The sequence below is a fragment of the Chiloscyllium plagiosum genome, unplaced genomic scaffold (assembly GCF_037043375.1).
Source record: "Chiloscyllium plagiosum isolate Xiang-an unplaced genomic scaffold, Cpla_swu_hap1 HiC_scaffold_32, whole genome shotgun sequence".
Classification (NCBI taxonomy): domain Eukaryota; kingdom Metazoa; phylum Chordata; class Chondrichthyes; order Orectolobiformes; family Hemiscylliidae; genus Chiloscyllium; species Chiloscyllium plagiosum.
Window position 1 is genome coordinate 18,413,346 of NW_028270170.1, and position 22,410 is coordinate 18,435,755.

General features: G+C 42.2%; 1 protein-coding gene across 2 annotated transcripts in view; it reads left to right on the forward strand.

Annotated features, from left to right (window-relative positions):
- LOC122539877 (uncharacterized) overlaps positions 1-22,410 on the forward strand; it is a 34,312-nt gene that overhangs the window by 10,331 nt on the left and 1,571 nt on the right. For both annotated transcript variants that reach the window (XM_043675013.2, XM_043675014.2), the window contains exons 4-6: positions 8,582-8,685; positions 11,023-14,274; positions 17,424-17,635. In XM_043675013.2, coding sequence (XP_043530948.1) covers positions 8,582-8,685; positions 11,023-14,274; positions 17,424-17,635 — 3,568 coding nt within the window. The remainder of the gene's footprint in view (positions 1-8,581; positions 8,686-11,022; positions 14,275-17,423; positions 17,636-22,410) is intronic.

A 22,410-nucleotide genomic window follows, 5' to 3' on the forward strand; every position in this document is an offset into this window, starting at 1 on the left:
CTTGGCTCTTTCTTATGTGTGTCAGTGTCAGTGAAAGGTCAAGGAAGACAGATAATGCCATTGCGTTTTGACTTTCTTCTGTTATTGTGGTAGTGGAACAATTCAAATGTGGAATTGTGGGACAGATTGACATTCGCTACTCTATCCCAATACCTACAGATCTTAAGGCACGTCCATAGACAATGCGTGAGAGTGCCAACTTCTTTTTTACATTTAGGACACATTAGGAGTGGAATTAGCGATTAATGATCGGGCCATAGATTCACAGGGAAGTAAGGTGAAGGGGCACAGATTGCAAGGGAAGAGAGCTCGTGGGTATATTTGTTTAAGCAAGAAGATGAATCTGGTTCTTTTATAGGTATTTTTATTGAAAAAAGAAAATTTTAAAGATTTTTTTACAAAATTACAAAAATAATATAAACAAGTATATTCCACTTTACAATATGATAACAGCATGAATATAAAATTAAATAAATAAAAGAAAAAAATCTGACTAACTACTAATCTATTCTACAAACAACTAAAACGTAAAATAGGATATCATACATTACTAACAGTAAACAATAAAATAATTAAATAACTAGGTACATGCTCAAAATAGATTTACATCAAGTCATACTAGAACCCGTATTTATACGAGATTCCTCCTTCCGGGGGCCCCTGAACCAGCCAGAACCATTACTACGGCTGAACAAAAGCCCTGGAAAATATGGCTGAAATATCTATGTCAATATAGCTCAAAAGGGGCTGCCATGTTTTATAAAATATTTCTGTTTTTTGGTGCACCATATTTGTGAGGAAGTCAAGGGGGATATATTCCATGACTATCCTGTGCCAGTTTGAAAGTCCTGGGGGACTTTCAGATACCCAATTCACTAAAATATTTTTCCTCGCACAAAAGGAGAGGATAGTAAATAATTTCCTCCGGTATACATCCAGGGAGGGAAAATTTGGAGAGTCCAAAGGTAGGGATGTTGGATCCGATCCAATCACCATACCCAAAGTCTCTGTCAAGGTATTCGCTGCTCTATCCCAATATCTACGGATCTTATGGCATATCCATAGACAATGCGTGAGAGTGCCAACTTCTATTTTAAATTTAGGATACATTGGGGATGCTCCTGCCTTTAATTTTGTGAGTCATTCAGGTGCCATATGAGCCCTGTGAAGTAGCTTTAATTGAATAGCCTGATCTCTATTACAAATAGAGATCTTTCTGGCATTTTCCCAGACATCCTCCAACATTTCTAAAGAGATTTCCATCTCTAATTCTTGATTCCAGATTTTATGTAATCATTCCATGTCCTTCGAGATCTTATTGTATAGTGAATGATAAAGAGTACTGACCGAGGGCCGCCCCATCGGTCATAGCACTCTCCTTTCCCTATCCGATTTGTAAGGATTGACTATTAATGTGGCCTTCTTTTGTATAAAGTCTCGCATTTGAAAATACTGAAAGAAGTCCTTGTTAGGCAGTCCATACTTGATTAGATATTAGATATTAGATTACAGTGTGGAAACAGGCCCTTCGGCCCAACAAGTCCACACCGACCCGCCGAAGCGCAACCCACCCATACCCCTACATTTACCCCTTCACCTAACACTACGGACAATTTAGCATGGCCAGTTCACCTGAACTGCACATCTTTGGACTGTGGGAGGAAACCGGAGCACCCGGAGGAAACCCACGCAGACACGGGGAGAATGTGCAAACTCCACACAGTCAGTCGCCTGAGGCGGGAACTGAATCTGGGTCTCTGGCGCTGTGAGGCAGCAGTGCTAACCACTGTGCCACCATGCCGCCCACTTCTGGTGCAGCTGCTCAAAGAACATCATAACCTCCCGATCAAACAGCTCTCCAAAGCAGGAGATTACCTCTGGACTCCCAAGTTTTAAATGTAGCATCCGTCAACCCTGGCTGAAATCCTGATGCTCCCACTATGGGGGTATAAGGGGAGGTTTTTTGCAGGATCCCCTCATCTTGTCGCACTGTCCTCCAGGCTTTAATTGTATTTAGTACAATAGGGTTTTTACAATAGTCCGTAATAATTCTCATCTTGTCCATAAATAAAAGATTGATGAGGGGACATTTTGTTTGGGAGGTCTCAATATCTAACCAGAGACCCAATCAGCTACATAAGATAATAAGGAGCTCAATTGGTACCACCTGAAATCTGGAAAGTCCAGTCCTCCTCTTGTTTGTGGGAGCTGCAGCTTTTCTAATTTGACAAGGGGCCATCTATGATTCCAAATAAAAGAGCCGAGCCAACCATAAAGCTTACGCAACACCTGTCTTGGCAGTATCAAGGGGGGTATTCTCATTGAATATAGAGACGAGGTAGGATATTTATCTTAACTAAGGCTACTCTGCCTAGCCAGGATATTGGGAGATGGCCCACCACAGAACACACCAGATGGCCTCCTTCTTTAGAGACCGCAATTTCCCTTCCCACATGGTTAAAGAGGCCCTCCAACGCATCTCGTCCACATCCCGCACCTCTGCCTTCAGATCCCACCCCTCCAACCGTAACAAGGACAGAACGCCCTGGTGCTCACCTTCCACTCTACCAACCTTCACATAAACCAAATCATCCGCCAACATTTCCGCCACCTCCAAAAAGACCCCAACTCCAGGGATATATTTCTCTCCAGACCCCTTTCCGCCTTCCGCAAAGACCGTTTCCTCCATGACTACCTGGTCAGATCCACGCTCCCCTATAACCCACCCTCCCATCCTGGCACCTTCCCCTGCCACCACAGGAACTGTAAAACCTACGCCCACACCTTCTCCCTCACCTCTATCCAAGGCCGTAAAGGAGCCTTCCACATCCATCAAAGTTTTACCTACACATATCATTTATTGTATCCTTTGCTCCTGATGCGGTCTCCTCTACATTGGGGAGACTGGGCGCCTCCTAGCAGAGCGCTTTGGGGAACATCTCCGGGACACCCGCATCAATCAACCACACCGCCCCGTGGCCCAACATTTCAACTCCCCCTCCCACTCTGCCAAGGACATGGAGGTTCTGGGCCTCCCTCACCGCCGCTCCCTCACCACCAGACGCCTGGAGGAAGAACGCCTCATCTTCCGCCTTGGAACACTGCAAGCCCAGGGCATCAATGTGGACTTCAACAGTTTCCTAATTTCCCCTTCCCCCACCTCACCCTAGTTCCAAACTTCCAGCTCAGCACTGTCCCCATGACTTGTCCGGACTTGCCCTACCTGCCTATCTCCTTTTCCACCTATCCACTCCACCCTCTCCTCCCTGACCTATCACCTTCATCCCCTCCCCCACTCACCTATTGTACTCTATGCTACTTTCTCCCCACCCCCACCCCCACCCCCCTCTAGCTTATCTCTCCACGCTTCAGGCTCTCTGCCTTTATTCCTGATGAAGGGCTTTTGCCCGAAACGTCGATTTCGCTGCTCCTTGGATGCTGCCTGAACTGCTGTGCTCTTCCAGCACCACTAATCCAGAATATTGGGAGATGTCCCTCGCGTTGAAGGTCCTGCCTTATTTTCTCTAATAAGTGTACGTAATTGGCTTTATACAGCTGACCACATACTGCAGTGATAAAAATACCTAAGTACAGAAAACCTTCTAGTGACCACCGAAAGGGAAAGCAAGATCCGTCCGGTAAATTGGATATACTGGTAAGACCTCCCACCAGCATGGCCTCCGATTTCATAAAATTGGTTTTGTAACTAGAGAACATACCGAATAGATTGATCACTTGAATTAAGTGGGGCATGGATGTCAAAGGTTCACTTCAGAAAAGGTGGACATTATCCGCATAGAGAGTGATTTTGTGCTTGCCCGATCCAACCCTCGAAGCCATTATATTAGGGTCAGTTCGTATAGCTTCCTCTAGTGGTTCAATCACTAGCAATATTTAGTAATGGTGAAAGAGGACATACCTGATGACAGCCCCTGCCAACGCTAAAGCTATCTGAATTTAAACCATTGGTGATCGCCGCTGCTTTGGGATCATTATATAATACTGAAACCCATTTAGTAAAGACCTCTCCAACACCGAACCTTTTCAGCGTATAAAGAAAGATATGGCCATTCTACCCAATCAAATGCCTTCTCTGTATTTAGGGAGACAACGAAACCCACTTTTGTTCCCTGTTGACAGGCTTATATCATATTTAAGACCCTTCTAATGTTATTAGTTAACCTGTGACCCTTTATAAACCCCGTCTGGTCCTCTTTTATAATGAATGGTAAAACTCTCTCCAGTCTTAATGCTAACATTTTTAAAAGAATTTTAAAATCCACATTTAACAAGGATATGGGTCTATATGAAGAGCAATCCTCTGGGGCCTTTCCCTTCTTAAGAATGAGAGAAATATCTGCTTCTCTCAACGAAGGCGGGAGACAGCCCTGACTGTGTGAGTAATTGTACATATTTATGAGTGGCCCGGCCAGTTCCCCTATAAATTCTTTATAGAACTCAACCTGGAATCTGTCTGGCCCAGGCGCTTTGTCACTCTGAAGCTGCCTAACCGCGTCCTGTACTTCCTGGGTTGTCAAGGGGGCATTCAAGATCGACACCTGCTCCGAGGTTAGGCCCGGAAGGGCCAAATTTTTAAAGAAGGACTCCACCTTCCCAGTCCTATCCTCACAGTCCTGCAACTTATACAATTCAAACAGAACTTTCTAAAGGCTGTATTGATCTTTTTACGATCACAGGTCAGGGTACCAGCACTTTCCCTGATGGACGTAATGGCCTGGGGAGCCTTTTTCTTTCTGGCAAGGTACGCTAGATATCTGCCAAGCTTGTCGCCATATTCAAATAATCTTTGCTTTGCAAATAATATTTCCCTTTTTGCTGTTTGGGTAAGTGCAGTATTCTAGGCTGCCGTAAGGGCTGTGATCCGCTGTAGTTTAGTAATGGAGGGCCTGTCAACATACGCAATTTCAGCTGCTTTCAAGTGAGCCTCGAGCAGGCACTGTTGCTCTCCCTTTTGTCTTTTTGGGGTCGCAGAGTATGAGATGACCAAGCCTTGCGTATATGCCTGTGGTCTTCCACATCATCGATGGGTTACTGGCTGTACCTGAGTTAATATCCCAGAAGGTTTTGAATTCCTGCGAAAAATACTTTATAAATTTGCTATCCTTCAATAAGAAAGGATCCATACGCCAATGACGGGGGCCTATCCCATCATCCCTAGTCTTGACTTCCATATATACTGCGGTATAATCAGAAATTGTTACATTACCTATTTTACAAGACAGTATCGAATTCAAATGGTTGAGGGGTCAAAACACATATCAATTCTGGTATGGCACTTGTGTGGGTTAGAGTAGAAAATAAAGTCTCTACCCTGGGAATGAAGACACTTCCACACATCTACTAGTCCTATCTCCTTGTACGGATTCGCCAGTTGTCTAGTTCGCAGAGATATACCCGTAGTGCTCCTTGGTATCCTATCCGTCTCTCAGTCAATAATACAATTAAAATCTCCCCCTATAATTGTATGGCGGAACCCGAAAGCCATTAACTTAGAGAACGCTTCTGTTACAAATTTAAAAGGATGTGCCAGGGGGCAATAAAGATTCAAAATTCTGTATTCCTCTCCATGTATTAGGGCTTTGATCAATATATACCGTCCAGACTCATCTTTTATCTGGCTTAACATTTGGAAAGGAAGATTCTTCCGAATAAGAATGGTTACTCCCGTACTTTTTGAGCTGAAAGATGAAAAGAACGCCTGACTAAACTCACCCTGTTGTAGCTTTGAGTGTTCTTTATCAAGTATATGAGTCTCCTGTAAGGGACATTAACCCTTTCTTTTTTAAGACTTGATAATATCTTTTTCCTTTTGGCGAATGACTCCCCTTGACATTCCAGGTGCACCACCTAAGCGAATGGCTAGCCAAGATTGTCCAGGCAAGGCCTGAGACCCCCCAGGAGGAAGAACCCCACCCAAAAGACATTGAATACAGACCATAGAAAATTCACAAATAAAAAAAACTCTTTAAAACATTTAAATCAACACAATTAAGAACTGCTCCTAAATAAAAATAATGCAAAACATATTTGAAAGGAGACTTTCCCCCTTGCTCCCAGGGAGCATAAATACCTACCAATAACCCCACCATAACCTTTCCCAGCTAGGGCCCTGCCCTCGGCCCAGGCATTACAAAATGGAGTAAATAAATTCAAGTGTCTTATAAAACAGGAGTTAAACATGAGTGACCCACCCCTCCCCCCACACCAACACCTGGATACGTTTAATAAAAACAATACAAAATAGAAATATATAAAGTTACAAAATTACAATCCCAGCAAGTATTAGGCAACTAAATAATAAGAAAAAAGAAAACCCCGCTTTAGAAAAAACTTCCCCCACAAATCAAATAAACCGCAAGAGCTATAAAAAAGGAGACCAAAGAAAGAGTAAAGAACAAGCCCCCCCCCCCCCCCCCCCCCCCAGGGAAAGAATAGTAAAAGAGAGATGGAGAAAGAAAGAAGAGTAAACAAAGTGGGGGGCAAAATAAAGTTGTTATCCATACAGTTCAAGTCCCGCAGTCTATTTGAGAGAGTCCAAGAATTCTTTTACTTTCTCCGGTGATCCAAAGTTATAAACGGATCCTCCACGGCTGAAGCGCAGCGTTGCCGGATATCACATGGAGTATTTAATATTTAAGTCTCTCAGACGCTTCTTCACCTCATCGAATGCCCTCCTCTTGTGAACCACGACTGGAGAGAAGTCCTGAAATAGTATTATCTTGGAACCTTTGTACATCATGGCCTGGGGATCCTTCCCCAGCACTCTGGAGGACTTTAGGAGCATTTGTTTTGCTTTATAACATTGAAGTCAAACTAGAACCAGGCCGGGGGCTTTGTTCCGACCAGGGCCTATGCACAGCGACCCGGGCCTGTGCACAGCAACCCGGTGGGCCCGCTCCAGCCGCACCCAGCCCAGTTCCCGACTCCAACTTCAATAATTATGGGAGACATCACTCCAAGAAATCCACAAGCTGGCCTTCCTCTTCCCGTTCAGGAAGGCCAAGCAACCAAATATTTTTCCAACTCTAGGCCGTCGATGTGCTCCTCCAGGGTCCGGACTCGCCACTCCAGAGCCTGGACGACTCGGCAGCAGTCCCAGGCCGCGGCCCATTGCTCCACCCTTCCGACGCGCTGCTCGAGTTTTTCAATCTCTCGGTCATGCTTCTGCAGCATGACCGTGAGATCAACTCCCACCTGGACTGGGTCTCTTCGATAAATGCGTCAGTCTTCTCCTGGAGTTTGACGATCTCGGAGATCAGGTTCACCTCTGCAGGTAAGTCCCCCCGAGCTGGCCGTCGACATTCCTGCTGCTGTGGGAGGGGTCCCTGCCTGTTGCGTGCTGCGGGAGTTTTTGCCCTTAGTCATTTTTAAAAAGGCACCAAACTGTTCAAGTTTGATGTGAAATGACGAAGTATGCTGGGCAAAAGCTATCCTGAATGATTTAAAAGGTGAGGTGAGGGTGGGCGCCCTATTTTGCCCGAGTCTTGGGCAAAGCACTACAGACTCAGACCTACTGGGTTGCCACCATCTTGGATCTTCCCGAATCTGATTTTTAAAGGGAGAAAATGTAGCTGTGGAGAGAAGGCTTTTTACATTATCAAGGATTACTTTTATATCACAAATATTCAATTGGGAGGTTAATTTTAAAAATGTTTTATAGCCTAGAAGCAAACTAGTGTGACTGTCTTGATGAAATCAACAAGAAAATCATATTGGTAGTTCTTCGATAACGTGATAGTTCCATTCTTGTGCCATCCCACATTATAGAGAAATCATGCTTTAGAAACATCACTTAAAGTGTTGGCGATGTAATTGTGTTACAGCTAACCCATGTTTTAAATGTTCATGCTTTAGAAACAGTGCCCCCATTTTGTCAATTGTGTTTCAGCGAATAGGTGTTAACAAAACGTGTGTTATAGCAGAATGACCCATATCTGATCTGCCTGGGATACAGTTGGTCATTAAACTGCTTCTGAAAATATACAATACGTAGCATGAGCGTTCATCTTCACTTGGTTTTATTCCTTACTTCACGTGCACTTGAAATGACTTAAAAAATGTGTTCTTTGCTCCTGGCATGGTTACAAAAGGAAGCGGAGTGGTCAGGTGTTTTCAGTTGCAACAGCATCTAGGATGCAGGAGATGTGATTGGCATAAGCTTGGAAAGGACACATACGATGGCCAGGTCAGAATCTATACAGAGGCACAGATTGTGGCAAAGTCTCATAGGAGTCATGACTCAGTGGGATAAAGGGAAACAGCAGAGGCAGGTGAATGCCTGATCAGGAAAGCAATTAGCTCTGAACACTGTGAGACTGGAAGGAGGGGAGTTTGCAGCAAAGCACAGAATTCTAGGGGTCGCCTTTGCTCCTGAAATATTGGTGGTTTTGGAGGGAGGGATGTGGTGAGACTCTGACTGTTTAAGAAAGGAAGATCCTTTGATGAGAGACACAATACTTTCTTGAAGAGTCCTATTTTGTGGTTGATAATAACCGCTAATTTCAGCACATGTATAGGCTTGTAGTATTAACGATAACCAAACTTCTCTGTTCCTTCTCAGTGGCTCAACGGGTTCTCAATGTGGGAAATCATGTTCTTGGAATTGCTGGGAAGCATTACAAATTAAAAGTAGAATCAGCTTGTTCTGAGATCAAAGTTGATCAGGTAACTGACGAATTACTTGAATATTCTCAAAATTTAGCATTTATTTTACATATTTTAGGAACGTGTTGCCTCCTGATGCTGGTCAGTGATGTGTCAAGTAAACATTTAGATCTTGTGTCTGTCGTAAAGGTCAATTCTCTGAACTATATATTACAGGCTGCACAATGCTACATGTTCAGCAGAGGCTTTATAAATATATTCAGTTAATGTGACACTTTTATTGCAACAATTTGATAAATATCAAATATACTCAAATGTTTACGAGAAGCAGGATACTCTCTACGTAATATTTTCTGATTTCTGTGACATAGTGGCTTTTGAAATGAAGCAGAGTCTTTCTGTATAATTTGTTGGGAAATAGTTCTGAATTGTGATACTAGTTGTAAATTATCTTGTATTGGGACTACTTGCTAAATTCAGTCAACTGTGCTCAAATAAAATGAAATCACAAAGAGTGCCATTTTATATCGACATCTAATCAATCAAACCTTCATCTGCGCATCCTTCCCATCAGTTCCTTGATTATAGATTATAGTGTCCACATTTACAATACAAGCTGCCATTGAAAATTTGTCATACTAATTATAACCTTCTTCCACACCGCAAGTACAACAGTGTGGTCATAGGCATTTTCCAATGTAAACGTTTATTCCTGATGAAGGGCTTTTGTCCGAAACGTCGATTTCGCTGCTCCTTGGAAGCTGCCTGAACTGCTGTGCTCTTCCAGCACCACTAATCCAGTAGATAGATGTATCGTTTGGCTCAGTTAGCTAGGATGTGGTGCACCTTAATACCAGCAGTGCACTTTCAATCCCAGCCTCAGACTGAAGGGACAACCCTTTAGAACTGAGGTGAGGAGGATTTTTGTCAGCCAAAGGGTGGTGAATCTGTGGAATTCATTGCAACAGAAAGCTTTGGGGGCCATATCATTGAGTGTATTGAAGAGATAATTGGGTCCTTGATTAGAACGGGAATCAAAGGTTACAGGAACTGGGCAGGAGAATGAGGTTGAGAAATATAACAGCCATGATCGAATGGTGGTGCAGACTGAGTGAGCTGAACGGCCTGATTCTGCTCATGTATCTTATGGTTTGAAGTGGTTGCGTGGTTGCGTAGTTCTTGGGACCTGCCTTTTCTCTTTGTGATATTAAGGGTTGAGCTATGGTTAGCAAACTTCAGCCAATGAGGATGCTACATGAAGGAGGACATTTGGCTATAATTATTTATTTGCTAAATTCAGTCAACTACTCAAATAAAATGAAATCACAGGGTGCCATTTTATATCTACATCTAATCAATCAAAAATTTCATCTGCGCACCCTCCCCACCAGTTCCTTGGTTATAGAATATAGGACATTAAAACAAGGGCAGAATTACGTCAGCACATCTTGCCCCTGAAGACCACAAGGAAATTGGACAGTGTGCCACAGGAGATTGACTAGTAGGCATTCGTTGAATTTTATTACAAATATTCATGTCTATCCAGCAATATATTGCACACTTCATATTTCTAATAATACTACATTCCATCGATCATAGCGTACAAGTTGGCCGGGTGTACAGTATGAGGCAGTACCATTTTTTGTGCCCATAGCTCATACTTCTGCATATAGAGTCATAGAAATGTATAACACAGAAACAGACCCTTCGGTCTAAATCATCCATGCCAAATAGATATCCCGATCTAATCTAGTCCCATTTGCCAGTACTTGGTCCATATCTCTCCAAACCCTTACCATATGCTTGGAATAGAAGTCGATTCCTCTTTTCGGCATGGCATGTAATACATTACACAGACTAATTAGCAAGTGAAATGAACATTATATGTGTAATAATAGACAACTTCAATTTCTCACCCCACAGTGCAAGTTCCACTTACTGGTCCCTTGTATATGGCTGCATTAATCAAGCAGGCAATATGGACTGTGTTGTGAAGATGTGGGAGAATTAAGACACACGCAAACAAAGCAAACTGTGCTTGGGAACGATGTAGATGACAATTATCCCCCCCACACCTAACACTTTTACACTTGACATAATTTGAGGTCAAATTATGCAAAAACATACCAACACTATCTGTATGTGGTAAATATTATTAGTGTTACCTCCCATTTTTAATGCTGTGTGAATTTTCATATTCCTTTAATTCTATTCTGAAATATCCACCTTTATTTAGAGTGGACAAGAAGGACATACTCCTTTGAAATAACATTTGACCAAAGAAAGGGCCATTGTTACTATATACTTTAGCATGCCTGTACGCAGAGTCATTTCTTCGGGCCTAATTGCATGTCATAGAATGCAATAAATGTTTCTCTTTTTTTAATGTTCTTGCAGATCATCTGTCATATTTCTATGACAATAGATTATGGAAAACTTCTCGGTGGAAAAAGATTAATGAAATATTTGCAGAAGAAACATAGTAACGTCCAGTTTAGTTTTGATCAGAAGGCAGATAAGTGCAATGTTGCTGGAAACTTTTCTCAAATACAGGAACTAAGTGGAGAAATTCATCATTTGCTCAGTTTAAAACCCAACCAAACCAACAGTGGCTTTCATGAAGCTGAGCAACTCCAATATGATCACTCAGAAAACAGTGCCATGGGTCATTCAGACAGTATCAGAAAACTTGCTAGGAAATTAAGTATAGACCCCAGTGTCCAGGAGGCGATTCTAGAATTACAATCTAAAAATGGTGTACAAGACTCTGACAATGACAATGTTAAAAGAGACGTCAACTTTCAACAAGGCAGAGAGCAACATACAGGGAATATTGAAGATTACATTTTAATGATGGATTCTGATATTTACAAATATATTCAGAAATTTTATAAAGACAGCTATGAAAATATTCTTTGTCAGTACCATGTAAAGGTGTTGGATGTTACCAGTGAAGACATCACCACCTTGATTTTGCAAGAGACTTCTGACTGTTCGGACAGCAAGCTATCAGTGTTCCAAGCACATCAAGACCTTTCTAAACTCTATCAGAGCTTTGAGTTTAAGCTTCGTAAGGAACAGATTTACAAAAATGATATAACTTCAAATGTGTCTCTCCTTCAGACCATCTGTGCAAGCCTCCAGGTACAATTCCCTAAAATAAATTTAAGTGAAAATGAAAACTATTTGTACCTAATAGGCACGTCAGATGATTGCTCCCTGGCTAAGAAGTACTTACAAGACTGCAAGGAAGAATTTTCAGCAAAATCTCAAAACAGTAAGCATCCAGCTTCGAGGAGAGATTCAGAAAGTGATCAGACTAGTGTCAGCAGTATACCACCGTCTCTGCAGGAATTCGATGGTAATGATGTGTTTGTGCAAGCGGGAATCCGAAAGGCAGATGTCAGAAAAGATCATAAATTGGCTCCAACCTTCAATGGTATAAGGGAAAACATTGGTCCTTTGAAGACAGGGAGCAGACTAGCTGAAGATGACCTCACTCTAGAACCTGAGCAGACATGTTCAACTGATAACTTACTGACAAGCCACAGTATTGAGATTAGTCAACATGATAACAAGCATCACTCGACTTCAGAAACTTGGCAAAAACTGAAGCACCGCATTAGTGACAATCAGATGTTTACTTCTGCTGACCAAACATTAACAAGTCCAACAGGAGAGTTTATTGAACATAAAAGAACAGGGGAAGATTCTGTTACTAAGATGGTCAAAGACTTATCAGTATTAAGTGTTCAGTCCAAGGATCTTAAGAGTCCTGACAAAGCAGGTGATAACTATCTGTCCAAGGGACATGAAAGCTCTTCCATCGTTGGTACAAATAAAGGGGACAAGTTTTTCCAGTACTCCAAGAGTAACAAAACCTGTGGTCCTATCAAGCCATATCATTTTGAAACATCAGCTGGCACCCTCTTCCATCAGGGAGACCTGCTAGGCAACATGCAGACACTCCACTCTTTGACTTCCAAAGGTTCAGATGTTCATTCATCCAAACCATTACTGAGAAGGACCAGTAGCTCTTCAGAATTAGTAAAATTGAGGCATTCCAGAGACATGAGCAACAATTTCCAGGGCATAGTCAAAAGCAAACCTGTCGAACAAGAACATATCACTGAAGAGATCCCAATGGAGTCGGGTGTGTGGTCTTACCTGAAAGACATTCATGCTTCTTTCATTAGAAGTATCAGCAGTAAAGCTGACGTTGTGATAAATGAGCAGACCCAGGGAGATATAACAACGGTGCACATTACTGGAGTTAAAAAAGCGAATATCATTGCTGTCAAGCAGGAAATTTTGTCACTTTACACATCGGGAATGAAGAATTTGATTCAACAGTTTCTTTCATATGCAGATCTTGGAATTGAGCAGAGCAATCAGAAAGCAGTAGATCAGTGGTATAGCAGTCTGAAAAATAACTTTGCAAAAGTAAAATTCATTAGAGGACAGACAGGTTTCAAAATTATTGCCCCATATGAACAATGCATGAAAGTTATAGAAACTTTTAAACTCAAGTTAAAAGATCCATTCTCCTCGACAGATGTCTCCTTTGCAGCTTCTAATCCATACTCGTTCATTGATACAGAGACATTCAAAGACACAGAGGGAAAGGTTCCCAGCAAATTTACAGAACATGCTTTATTATTGGGTCAGAGTCATCATGGTCGTAGGACTCCAGTGTACCACATGGATGAGACCAGCTTGAAAAAAGGTGAGAAACCAAAGGAAGAGTATTCTTCGTTAGAGTCAGATCGAGAACTTATTGAAACTTTGGGTCACAGGAAGGTAGCTGGAAATCCGAGCAAGAACTATAATTCCCAGCCAGGTGTGGAAGAGGAGGAGGAGAGTCTGAAGAAGCATTCAATTGAGCACAATGGCACTGGGTCAAATTCAAGGCAGGAACACAATCCAATTCCAGATCAGAAGAAATCACCAAAGCTTTTTGAAGAATACAGTAGTTTTTCATTTCTTCATGATGTGGGTAATTCTAAAAGCCAGAAGGTGAGCAAGCAGATTGGAGAGGGAGAGGGAATCAAGGCAAAGAAGATGCTACCTGATAAGTTCCAGATTACAGCCAACAAGCTGGTGAAGGAAAGCCATTGGCACAATAGAGATGGCTTGCATTGCAATAGACTGGAGAGTGGCATACAGTCATTACCAGTATTTTCTTACAGTAGTACGTCAGTGCTGCAACAAAATAGGGATGGATCAAATACCTGTGAAGCGGCTACAGATTCAGGAGTCCGAATGCAAGATGCGTCCACACAGCAGCAAGATAACAACAGCATGACAACATCACAGGAAAGGATGTCGAGAAATTCTCAGCAGATTCAACTCAGAAGTCCAGCCATTGGACTGGATGCACAAGAACTAAACAAATCAGCCACATCTTGCTCTGCCTGTAAGAAAACTGGTTGCCACGTAAGGCTGGCCTGTAATCATGGTTTGTGTAAGGAATGTTACAGAATCTCTGAATCATCTTATCCAGTATGTCACCAAACCGTACCTTCAATTAAAAATGAAAACCAGTGTCTGGGGACCATGGAATTGGCATATCTGAACATTTCTTTACCTGGATTTATTAGAGACCTGACCTTGAAAATAACCTATGACATTCCTAGTGGTATTCAAAGGGTGAGTAGTCTGAAGAATTAAATCACTTGTTATGGTAATAGGTGGGTCTTTATTGTTTAGGTCAAAGTTTGCTTCCAGTTTGTCTTAAGCTGCTGGTAGTCAAAACTAAAGTGAAAATGTATTAAAAGAAAAGATATCTTTAGTCCTATGCGCAAATCTCCTTCTAAGAAATGCAACAAACCAACATCAATCCTAATTGCTTGCTGCATCTGTATGTTAGCTCTTGATGACTTATGAACAAGGTCAGTCAGGTCCCTTTGGAAATTAACATTTCCTAATCTCTCCCCATTTAACAAATCCTCTGCATTTCTACTTCTCGAAATAAAAAGGAGGCGATGGTTTAATGGTAATGTCACTGGACTGTAATCCCCAGCACCAGGCTAACATTCTGAGGTCATGGATTTGAATCCTAGTCTGGCAGATGATGAAATATGAATTCAATAAAAACCTGGAATGAGAAAACTAGGTCAGTTAGTTGTCATTAAAAAAAACTAATCTGGTTCACTAATGTGCTTTAGGGAAAGAAATCCCACATCCTTAACTGGTCTGACTTACAGGTGACTCCAGATGCACAGCAATGTGGTTGACAATGGAGTGGCATGTTGGTTCAATGGTTAGCACTTCTGCCTCAGTGCCAGGGATCCAGATTCAGTTCCACCCTTGGACGACTGTCGGTGTACATTTCCTCTGAGTGCTCTGACCTCCTCTCACAGTCCGAAGGTGAATAGGTTAGGTAATTTGGCCATGCTGAATTGCCCATAGTTGTGCAGGCTAAGTTACTTCTGAGACTTTATAAAGCTCTAGTTAGGCTCCATTTAGAATAGTGTGTCCAATTTTGGGCCCCACAACTCAGGAAGGACATACTGGCACTGGAGCGTGTCCAGTGGAGATTCACACGGATGATCCAAGGGATGGAAGGCCTAACATATGATGAACAGCTGAAGATCCTGGGATTGTATTCATTAGAGTTTAGAAGGTTGAGGGGAAATCTAATAGAAACTTACAAGATAATGCACAGCTTAGAAAGGGTGGACACTGGGAATTTGTTTCCATTAGGTAGGGAGACTAGGACCCGTGCGCACAGCCTAAAAATTAGAGGGGGTCAATTTAGAACAGAAATGAGGCGACATTTCTTCAGCCAGAGCATGGTGGGCCTGTGGAATTCATTGCCATGGAGCACAGTGGAGGCCGGGATGTTAAATGTCTTCAAGGCAGAGATTGGTAAATTCTTGATCCCGCAAGGAATTAAGGGCTACGGGGAGAGTGCTGGTAAGTGGAGTTGAAATGCCCATCAGCCATAATTAAATGGTGGAGTGGACACGATGGGCCGAATGACCTTACTTCCACTCAATGTCTTATGGTCTTAACCATGGGAAATGCAAGGTTACAGGGATAGGGCAGGGTGGGATGCGCTTCAGAAGGTTGGTGTGGACTCACTAGGCCGAAGGGCGTGCTTCCACACTGTAGGGATTCGGAGACTTTTTTTATCCATTCATGGGATGAGGATGTCCTTAGCTAGGCCAGCATATATTGCCCATCCCAAATTGCCAAGAAGACAGGAATCAACCAAATAGCTGATGAGTTTTTCCAACAGTTGACAATGGATTCATGGTCATCATTAGATTCTTAATTCCAGATTTTTATTGAATTCAAATGCTATCAGCACGGCACAGTGGTTGACACTGCTGCTTCACAGTGCCAGAGACCTGGCTTTGATTGCAACCTTGGATAACTGTGCAGAGTTTGCACATTGTCCCATTGTCTGTGTGGGTTTCTTCTCAAAGCCCAAAGATGTACAGGCTAGATGGACTGACCATGGTTAAAAGCCCCATGTGAGTTTATGGGAATGTGGCAGGTCTGAGTGGGATGCTCTTTGGAGACTTATTGCAGATCACTTCTGTAGTGTAGGGATTCTATTATTAATTTGCCGAGGCAGGATTCAAACCCAGAACATTACCTGGGTCTCTGGATTAATAGTTTTATAATAACTAGGCCGTCATCTCTTAACTGCCATTTGAGCAATTAGGAATGGATAATAAATAGTCAGTGATACATCCCATGAGCAAATAGAAAACTTGCATTTTTCAACATACATGTCTTGTCCATTCAGTTAACCTTCAAGATCATTTAGGCAAGCTAAGAGCATAATATGACATAGGCGCAGAGAGAGGCCATTCAACCCATCTGCTTTGCCATTCAATATCATGGCCGCTGTGTTAATCCACAATTCCACTTTTCTGCCTTTTCTCCATAATTCTGGATTTAAAATGTCAGTCTCAGCCTTGAATATACATAATCACCACCCAGGCTCAACCATTTTCTGCAGTAAAGAATTGCACAGATTCACAGCCCTCAGAAAAGAAATTCCTCCTCATCATGGTGTTAAATGTGTAACCCCTCAATCGGAGATTATGCCGTCTGGTCTTCGACCCTCCCACAGGGGCAAATGCCTGTCACCAAACAGCATATCTCTTTGAATGTTCACAGCAGGCAAGGTACTGACCATGCTCAGTGAGGTCATGATTACACACACAGCTAGTTGGATACCGAGAACATCTGTGTACCTACATCTACTGCCCTTGGTTCTCTTGGAGGCAGAAGTTACAGGCTTGGAAGTTGTTGTTAACTGAGGCTTAGCACTATGTACACATTGTCGCTATCATGTAGCATTGATGGAGGGAGTGAGTATTTAAGATGATGAATGGGGTGTGGGCCACACTGGCTACTTTGTCTTAGATAGTATTAACCTTCTCATTGTTGGAGCTGCACAATTCCATCACAGTCTTGACTTTTGCCTTTTAAATAGTGGACAGGGTTTGGGGAGACATGGGTGAATTATTGACCATTGAACCTACAACCTCTGAGCTGCTCAGGTAGCTATATTAATTATACTGGTCCAGTTAAGTTTCTAGACACTTGTAATTCCAGGACATCGATGGTTAAATTATTGCTTATAAAAATCAGCCTCAAAAGCAAAATACTGCAGTGTTGGTGATCCGTCATAAAAGAGAGAAAAAGCTAGGAACATTCAGCAGATCCAAAACATCTGTAGCCAGTGCAAGAGTTAATATTTCAAGCCGTGATCATTCAGCTGAACTGCATCAAACATAAAATCTGCTTTGAGTACTCATTCGTTGCCTCTTTTAAAGGAATGCGATCCAAACCCAGGACAACCTTTTGAAGGTGGTTCCTTTCAGGCCTTTTTGCCAGATAATGCTAAAGGCAGAAAGATCTTAAAGTTGTTAAAGGAAGCCTTTGCTAGAGGCCTGACCTTCAAAATCGTATCCGTTCCCTCAGGATTGGCTCGGGTGACATGGAATGATATCCCTCACAAAACGAAGACAACTGGAGGAGTGTCTCAGTAAGTTTCTCTCCCATTCTTTTAAACACAGTTTGATTGTTGTTTCTTATTTTATCTTTGCCACTGACGACTGATATTTAGCCACCAGCTGCTACATCATTCTCTCTGCATCACCCTTAATGTATTAATACCTTCAGATTAACTTCAACTATCCTCAAACTGCAATTTTAAAAAAAAAGGTCTATTCAGAAAAAAAAACTTAAAGAAAAATCAGACACTGGAGAGAACTATACTTTGTTAAAAAAAAAAATCAAAACTCTGGTGTTGAAATATGTTCCCAATCTTATTTCATTCAGTTATGTATGGCCCCTACAAATACAATTTTAAAATTTGAAATGGTGTAAACTTAAACCAGTTGCCAAACAAACATCAAAACAAGTACTGACGCTGTATTTTAGTTGCTTATAAAACTGCATTCAGTCTGTAATAAATTCAAACAAGGAAATGCAGATGCTGAAGATCTGAAACAAAAACAGAAATTGCTGGAGAAACTCAGTAGATCTGACTGTCTTTGGAGAGCAAGCAGAGTTAACATTTCAAGTCCAGTGACCCTTCTTCAGAACTTACAATTGCAAGCTAGTGGCATTTTGACTGGGCAACCCTACACGTTTTTTTGTGTTAATCCAGATTCCTAATCAGTTTGAATTGGACTATTTCACATTACACATACACAGTAATGATAGTGGAAGTTGCTGCATTTTATCATTGTAAGTTCATGCCCTGGTCTGAGCCTGGAGTTCAATATTGTAGAGGGACTGCTGCAATAGAGGAAGAACCTTGATTTTGGAAGAGGTGCTAAACTGAAGGCTTGTTCTGCATCTGAAATGAGATTCTAACACAAACATTTGTCCTACAAATAACTCCATTCCTTTCAATTGCTGCTTTTAAACTGTCAGAGTATACTGCTGGAAAAGCACTGCCAGGCAGGGGCCCATTCCTGATGAAGAGTTTATGCTCAAAGTCAACGCTCCTGTTCCTCGGATGCTGTCTGACCTATGTTTTTACAGCACCACATTCCGCGACTCTGATCTCCAGTATCTGCAGCCCTCACTTTCTCCCTGTTTTCAAACTGTGAATAATAATCAAACAGAGCTGCTTCATTGAGCGTGAAGGGTTTCAGATACAAATTTATTCTGCAGTCAGTGGCCTGTCAGTTTAAACAACGGAGCTGGAAAAACAACAGGTCAGGCAGCATCAGAGGACCATGTTGGTGGGTGGGGGCTGAGGTACTATATAAAACAGAAAACACTGCAAACACAGTCGGTCAGACTGCAGCTGGGAAGAGGAGAAGTATTAGCAGTTTAGATCAATAATTGCCAGGAATGAAATGGTTTGTAAACTGTTTTGTAATTTGTTTAATAAAATTACAAACCTGTGAAACAGGGGCAGAGTGAACAAAGGGAAAGGAATGGAAGATCATAAGACCTAATTTCTGCTTCACTATTCAGTCATGTCTGATGAGTATCAAGGGTTATGGGGAGAAAACAGAATAGGGTTGAGAAACTTAAGAACCTATTAAAATATACTCAGTGACCTGGCCTCCACAGCCTTCTGCGGCAGTGAATTCCATAGACTGATCACTCTCTGGCTGAAGACGTTTCTCCTAGTCTCTGTTCTAAAAGATTTTCCTTTTACTCTAAGGCTGTGTGCCCTCAGGTCCTAGTTTCTCCTACCAATGGAAACATGTTCCCAACATCCACTCTGTCCAGGCCATTCAGTATGGGAAGGGAAGGCATGTGTTTAGGAGGTGGGTTGAAGTAACACAATGGGAAAAATTCCAGTGCAAGAGGGTGGTAATGGCACCACTTCTAAAATAAAATTCAAAGGTGGAATTGTACACCTGCCAATAACAACTGTTACCAGGATCTACTGCTCAACATAAAAAGCAATACAGTGATCATGATTTCAGTCGGTTCAATAGTAATGACCAGGCTGGATCAGAGACTAGAACACTGCAAGTGCAGCAAGAGTTTGGTTTCAGAAGAACACAAGACTGAGGACAAACCGGTCATCCCTGGAATGCAATTGTGGAGTTTCTAGATTTGGGGAAGAAATGTTTTTTTAAAATCTTGGTTAGGATGGAAAGGCCAAATTTGATGTTGCCATACAGCAGTTCCAAGTGAAAAAGAGTAACAGGCCAGAGGAAATAAGGCAGCAGAAAACATCAGAAATGGGGAACAGAGCAGGAAGAGTATGACTCAAAGACACACACAAAAGCAAAGGAGGCACTCAGCACTGGTGTTTGAGCTTATAGCCCATTGTGATGGGAGGGGGTCATAAGGGGATGGAACTGAGGCACAGAAGTTAGATTTCCTGACCCGAAACGCTGACTTTCCTGCTCCTCCAATTCTGCCTGACATGCTGTGCTCTTCCAGTTCCACATTATCAACTTTGACTTCCACCATCTGCAGTCCTTACTGTCTCCCAGACCAGACAGAATCTGCCCAAGGGGTGACAGTATCAGTTGCTGAAGTTTGCAGTGCCTGATACGCAAGAATAAAAAATAAATGAACTTAACCGATAGTGCCGGATGAGGTGATGAGAATATGGAACTGGGAGGTGGTAATGGCACATTGGTAATGTGACTGGATGAGTCTGGCTAATGTTCTGGGGAAATTGATTTGAATCTCATCATAGCAGATGGTGAATTGTATTCTAAATTCTTATTGGATTAAAAAAAACTAACCTCATGGTGATCATATAATTACTGCTGAATGAACTCTTTTTATGACATTCACTCAGGGCCAGAGGCAGAAATCATGGGCCCTGTTCCACCCTGACCAGAACATTGGAAGGCCCCACAAAACTGCAGAAATTGGTTTATGTTGTACCCTTGTCCTTGAACTTATGTTCACTTATGTCCTTTACAGAGAAGGAGAATCTGCTGTCTTTACCTGCTCTGGCCCACATGTGAGGAGAAAATGAAGTCTGCAGATGCTGGAGATCAAAGTTGAAACTTTATTGCTGGAACAGCGCAGCAGGTCAGGCAGCATCCAGAGAACAGGAGATTCGACGTTTCGGGCACAGGCCCTTCTTCAGGCTCATTCCTGAAGAAGGGCCTGTGCCCGAAACGTCGAATCTCCTGTTCCCTGGATGCTGCCTGACCTGCTGCGCAGTTCCAGCAATAAAGTTTCAACTTTGATCTCCAGCATCTGCAGACCTCACTTTCTCCTCGAAGATTTCAACCTACTGCGAATCCTCTTACAAGGATGCCTTCCTTGAAGAAGCTCTCTGCCTCTCTCTACAAAGATTTCAGTGAGTCCCTCTCTCACTGCACACCCCAGGTCATCTCCTCTGCACAGAAGCTCTTCAGCCACATTCTGAAGCAGACTCGTTACCACAGCCATATCTCCTTTCTCAGCACCTGCCTACGGAACCGACTGATCCCCCATGGACTCCAGATCACCTTCCGACCAACACAATTTGGACCCAACCAGGACTACCAGTACCTGCAACAAATCCGCAGCCTCCAGCAACGGACCTCCCTCCGGATCCTCCACTCCACGCTTGCAGCCATGCGCCGGTACCTACATTCCCTGCAACTCGACCTACCCCAGCTCAGGACAACTCTCTCAGACCTGTCTGGCCCACATGTGACTCTAGATCAAACAAGGTCATTGACCAAAGCCAGTTCAGAGTCAATTAGGGATGGGCAAATTCTGGGTCAGCCAATGAATCCCAAGAACGAACAATAAAAAAGGGACATCTCAAATAGGGAGACCAGATGATAATGAGAGAAATTTAGAGTGTGCATTTGGATCTTGTAACAAGATGGTTAAGCCCTACTGCTAATTTAAACCAGACACACAAAAGCTCACCTATTGCCGTAATCTGTTAAATTGAGTGGCAAAGAACTGTCGCAAATATCACTATTAAAAGAACAAAAAGAAAAAAAAAATTAAAGTCCCAAAGAGAACATTTAGACAACAACTATTTACAACTCATTTCTCTTAAAACGTCTTTTACCTCCTACTCTACAATACTGGTCTGACAAAAACACCAAGATTTACAAAAAAAAAATCATATTTCAAAACCAGCCAGCTGTGTCAATTCTCCTCTTAGACTGTAGATTGTCCTGAGTCGTCTTTTCTTTGTTCTGCTGCTGGATAAATTTCTTACGGGAAGGTACCTTTCAGAGAGCTATTCTGATAGTAAGTCAGTTGGTGCTTGGCTGCTCTTTGCAGTTCTCAACTGTTCAAAATATCCGATTTTATATATCCCAAAACATCAGACAGTCTCATTGGTTTGGTGTCAAAATATTAAAATGTGATTGGATTTTGGTATCTTGGGGCATAATTGAAACTGATCGGCCAAATTTGAATTTGGCCATTGTACCTTGGCTACTCAGCTCCAGCTAGTTTGTTTCACCACCAATAATTACACTTTTAAAATTTCTCAGCATACTGTGCTTTTCTAGGACTGTGCTAGCTTCCACTCAAAAAGTTACAGTACACACCTACACCTTCATAACAAACTGAACAAAAAATTGCTAAGCATACTAAACCGCTTGGAGTTGTGTGATCACAGTTGGATCTGAAACTCTAAGTTTAGAAAGTTAAAAATTCAAGCTAATGGCTGTAAAAACATTTCATATATTCCTAAACAAACTCAAAACTGAATAAAAAGGTAAAAACAATGACTGCAGATGCTGGAAACCAGAGAGTCTAGATTAGAATGGTGCTGGAAAAGCACAGCAGTTCAGGCAGCATCCGAGGAGCAGTAAAATCGATGTTTCGGGTAAAAGCCCTTCATCACAAAACTGAATGCCAAAGCTG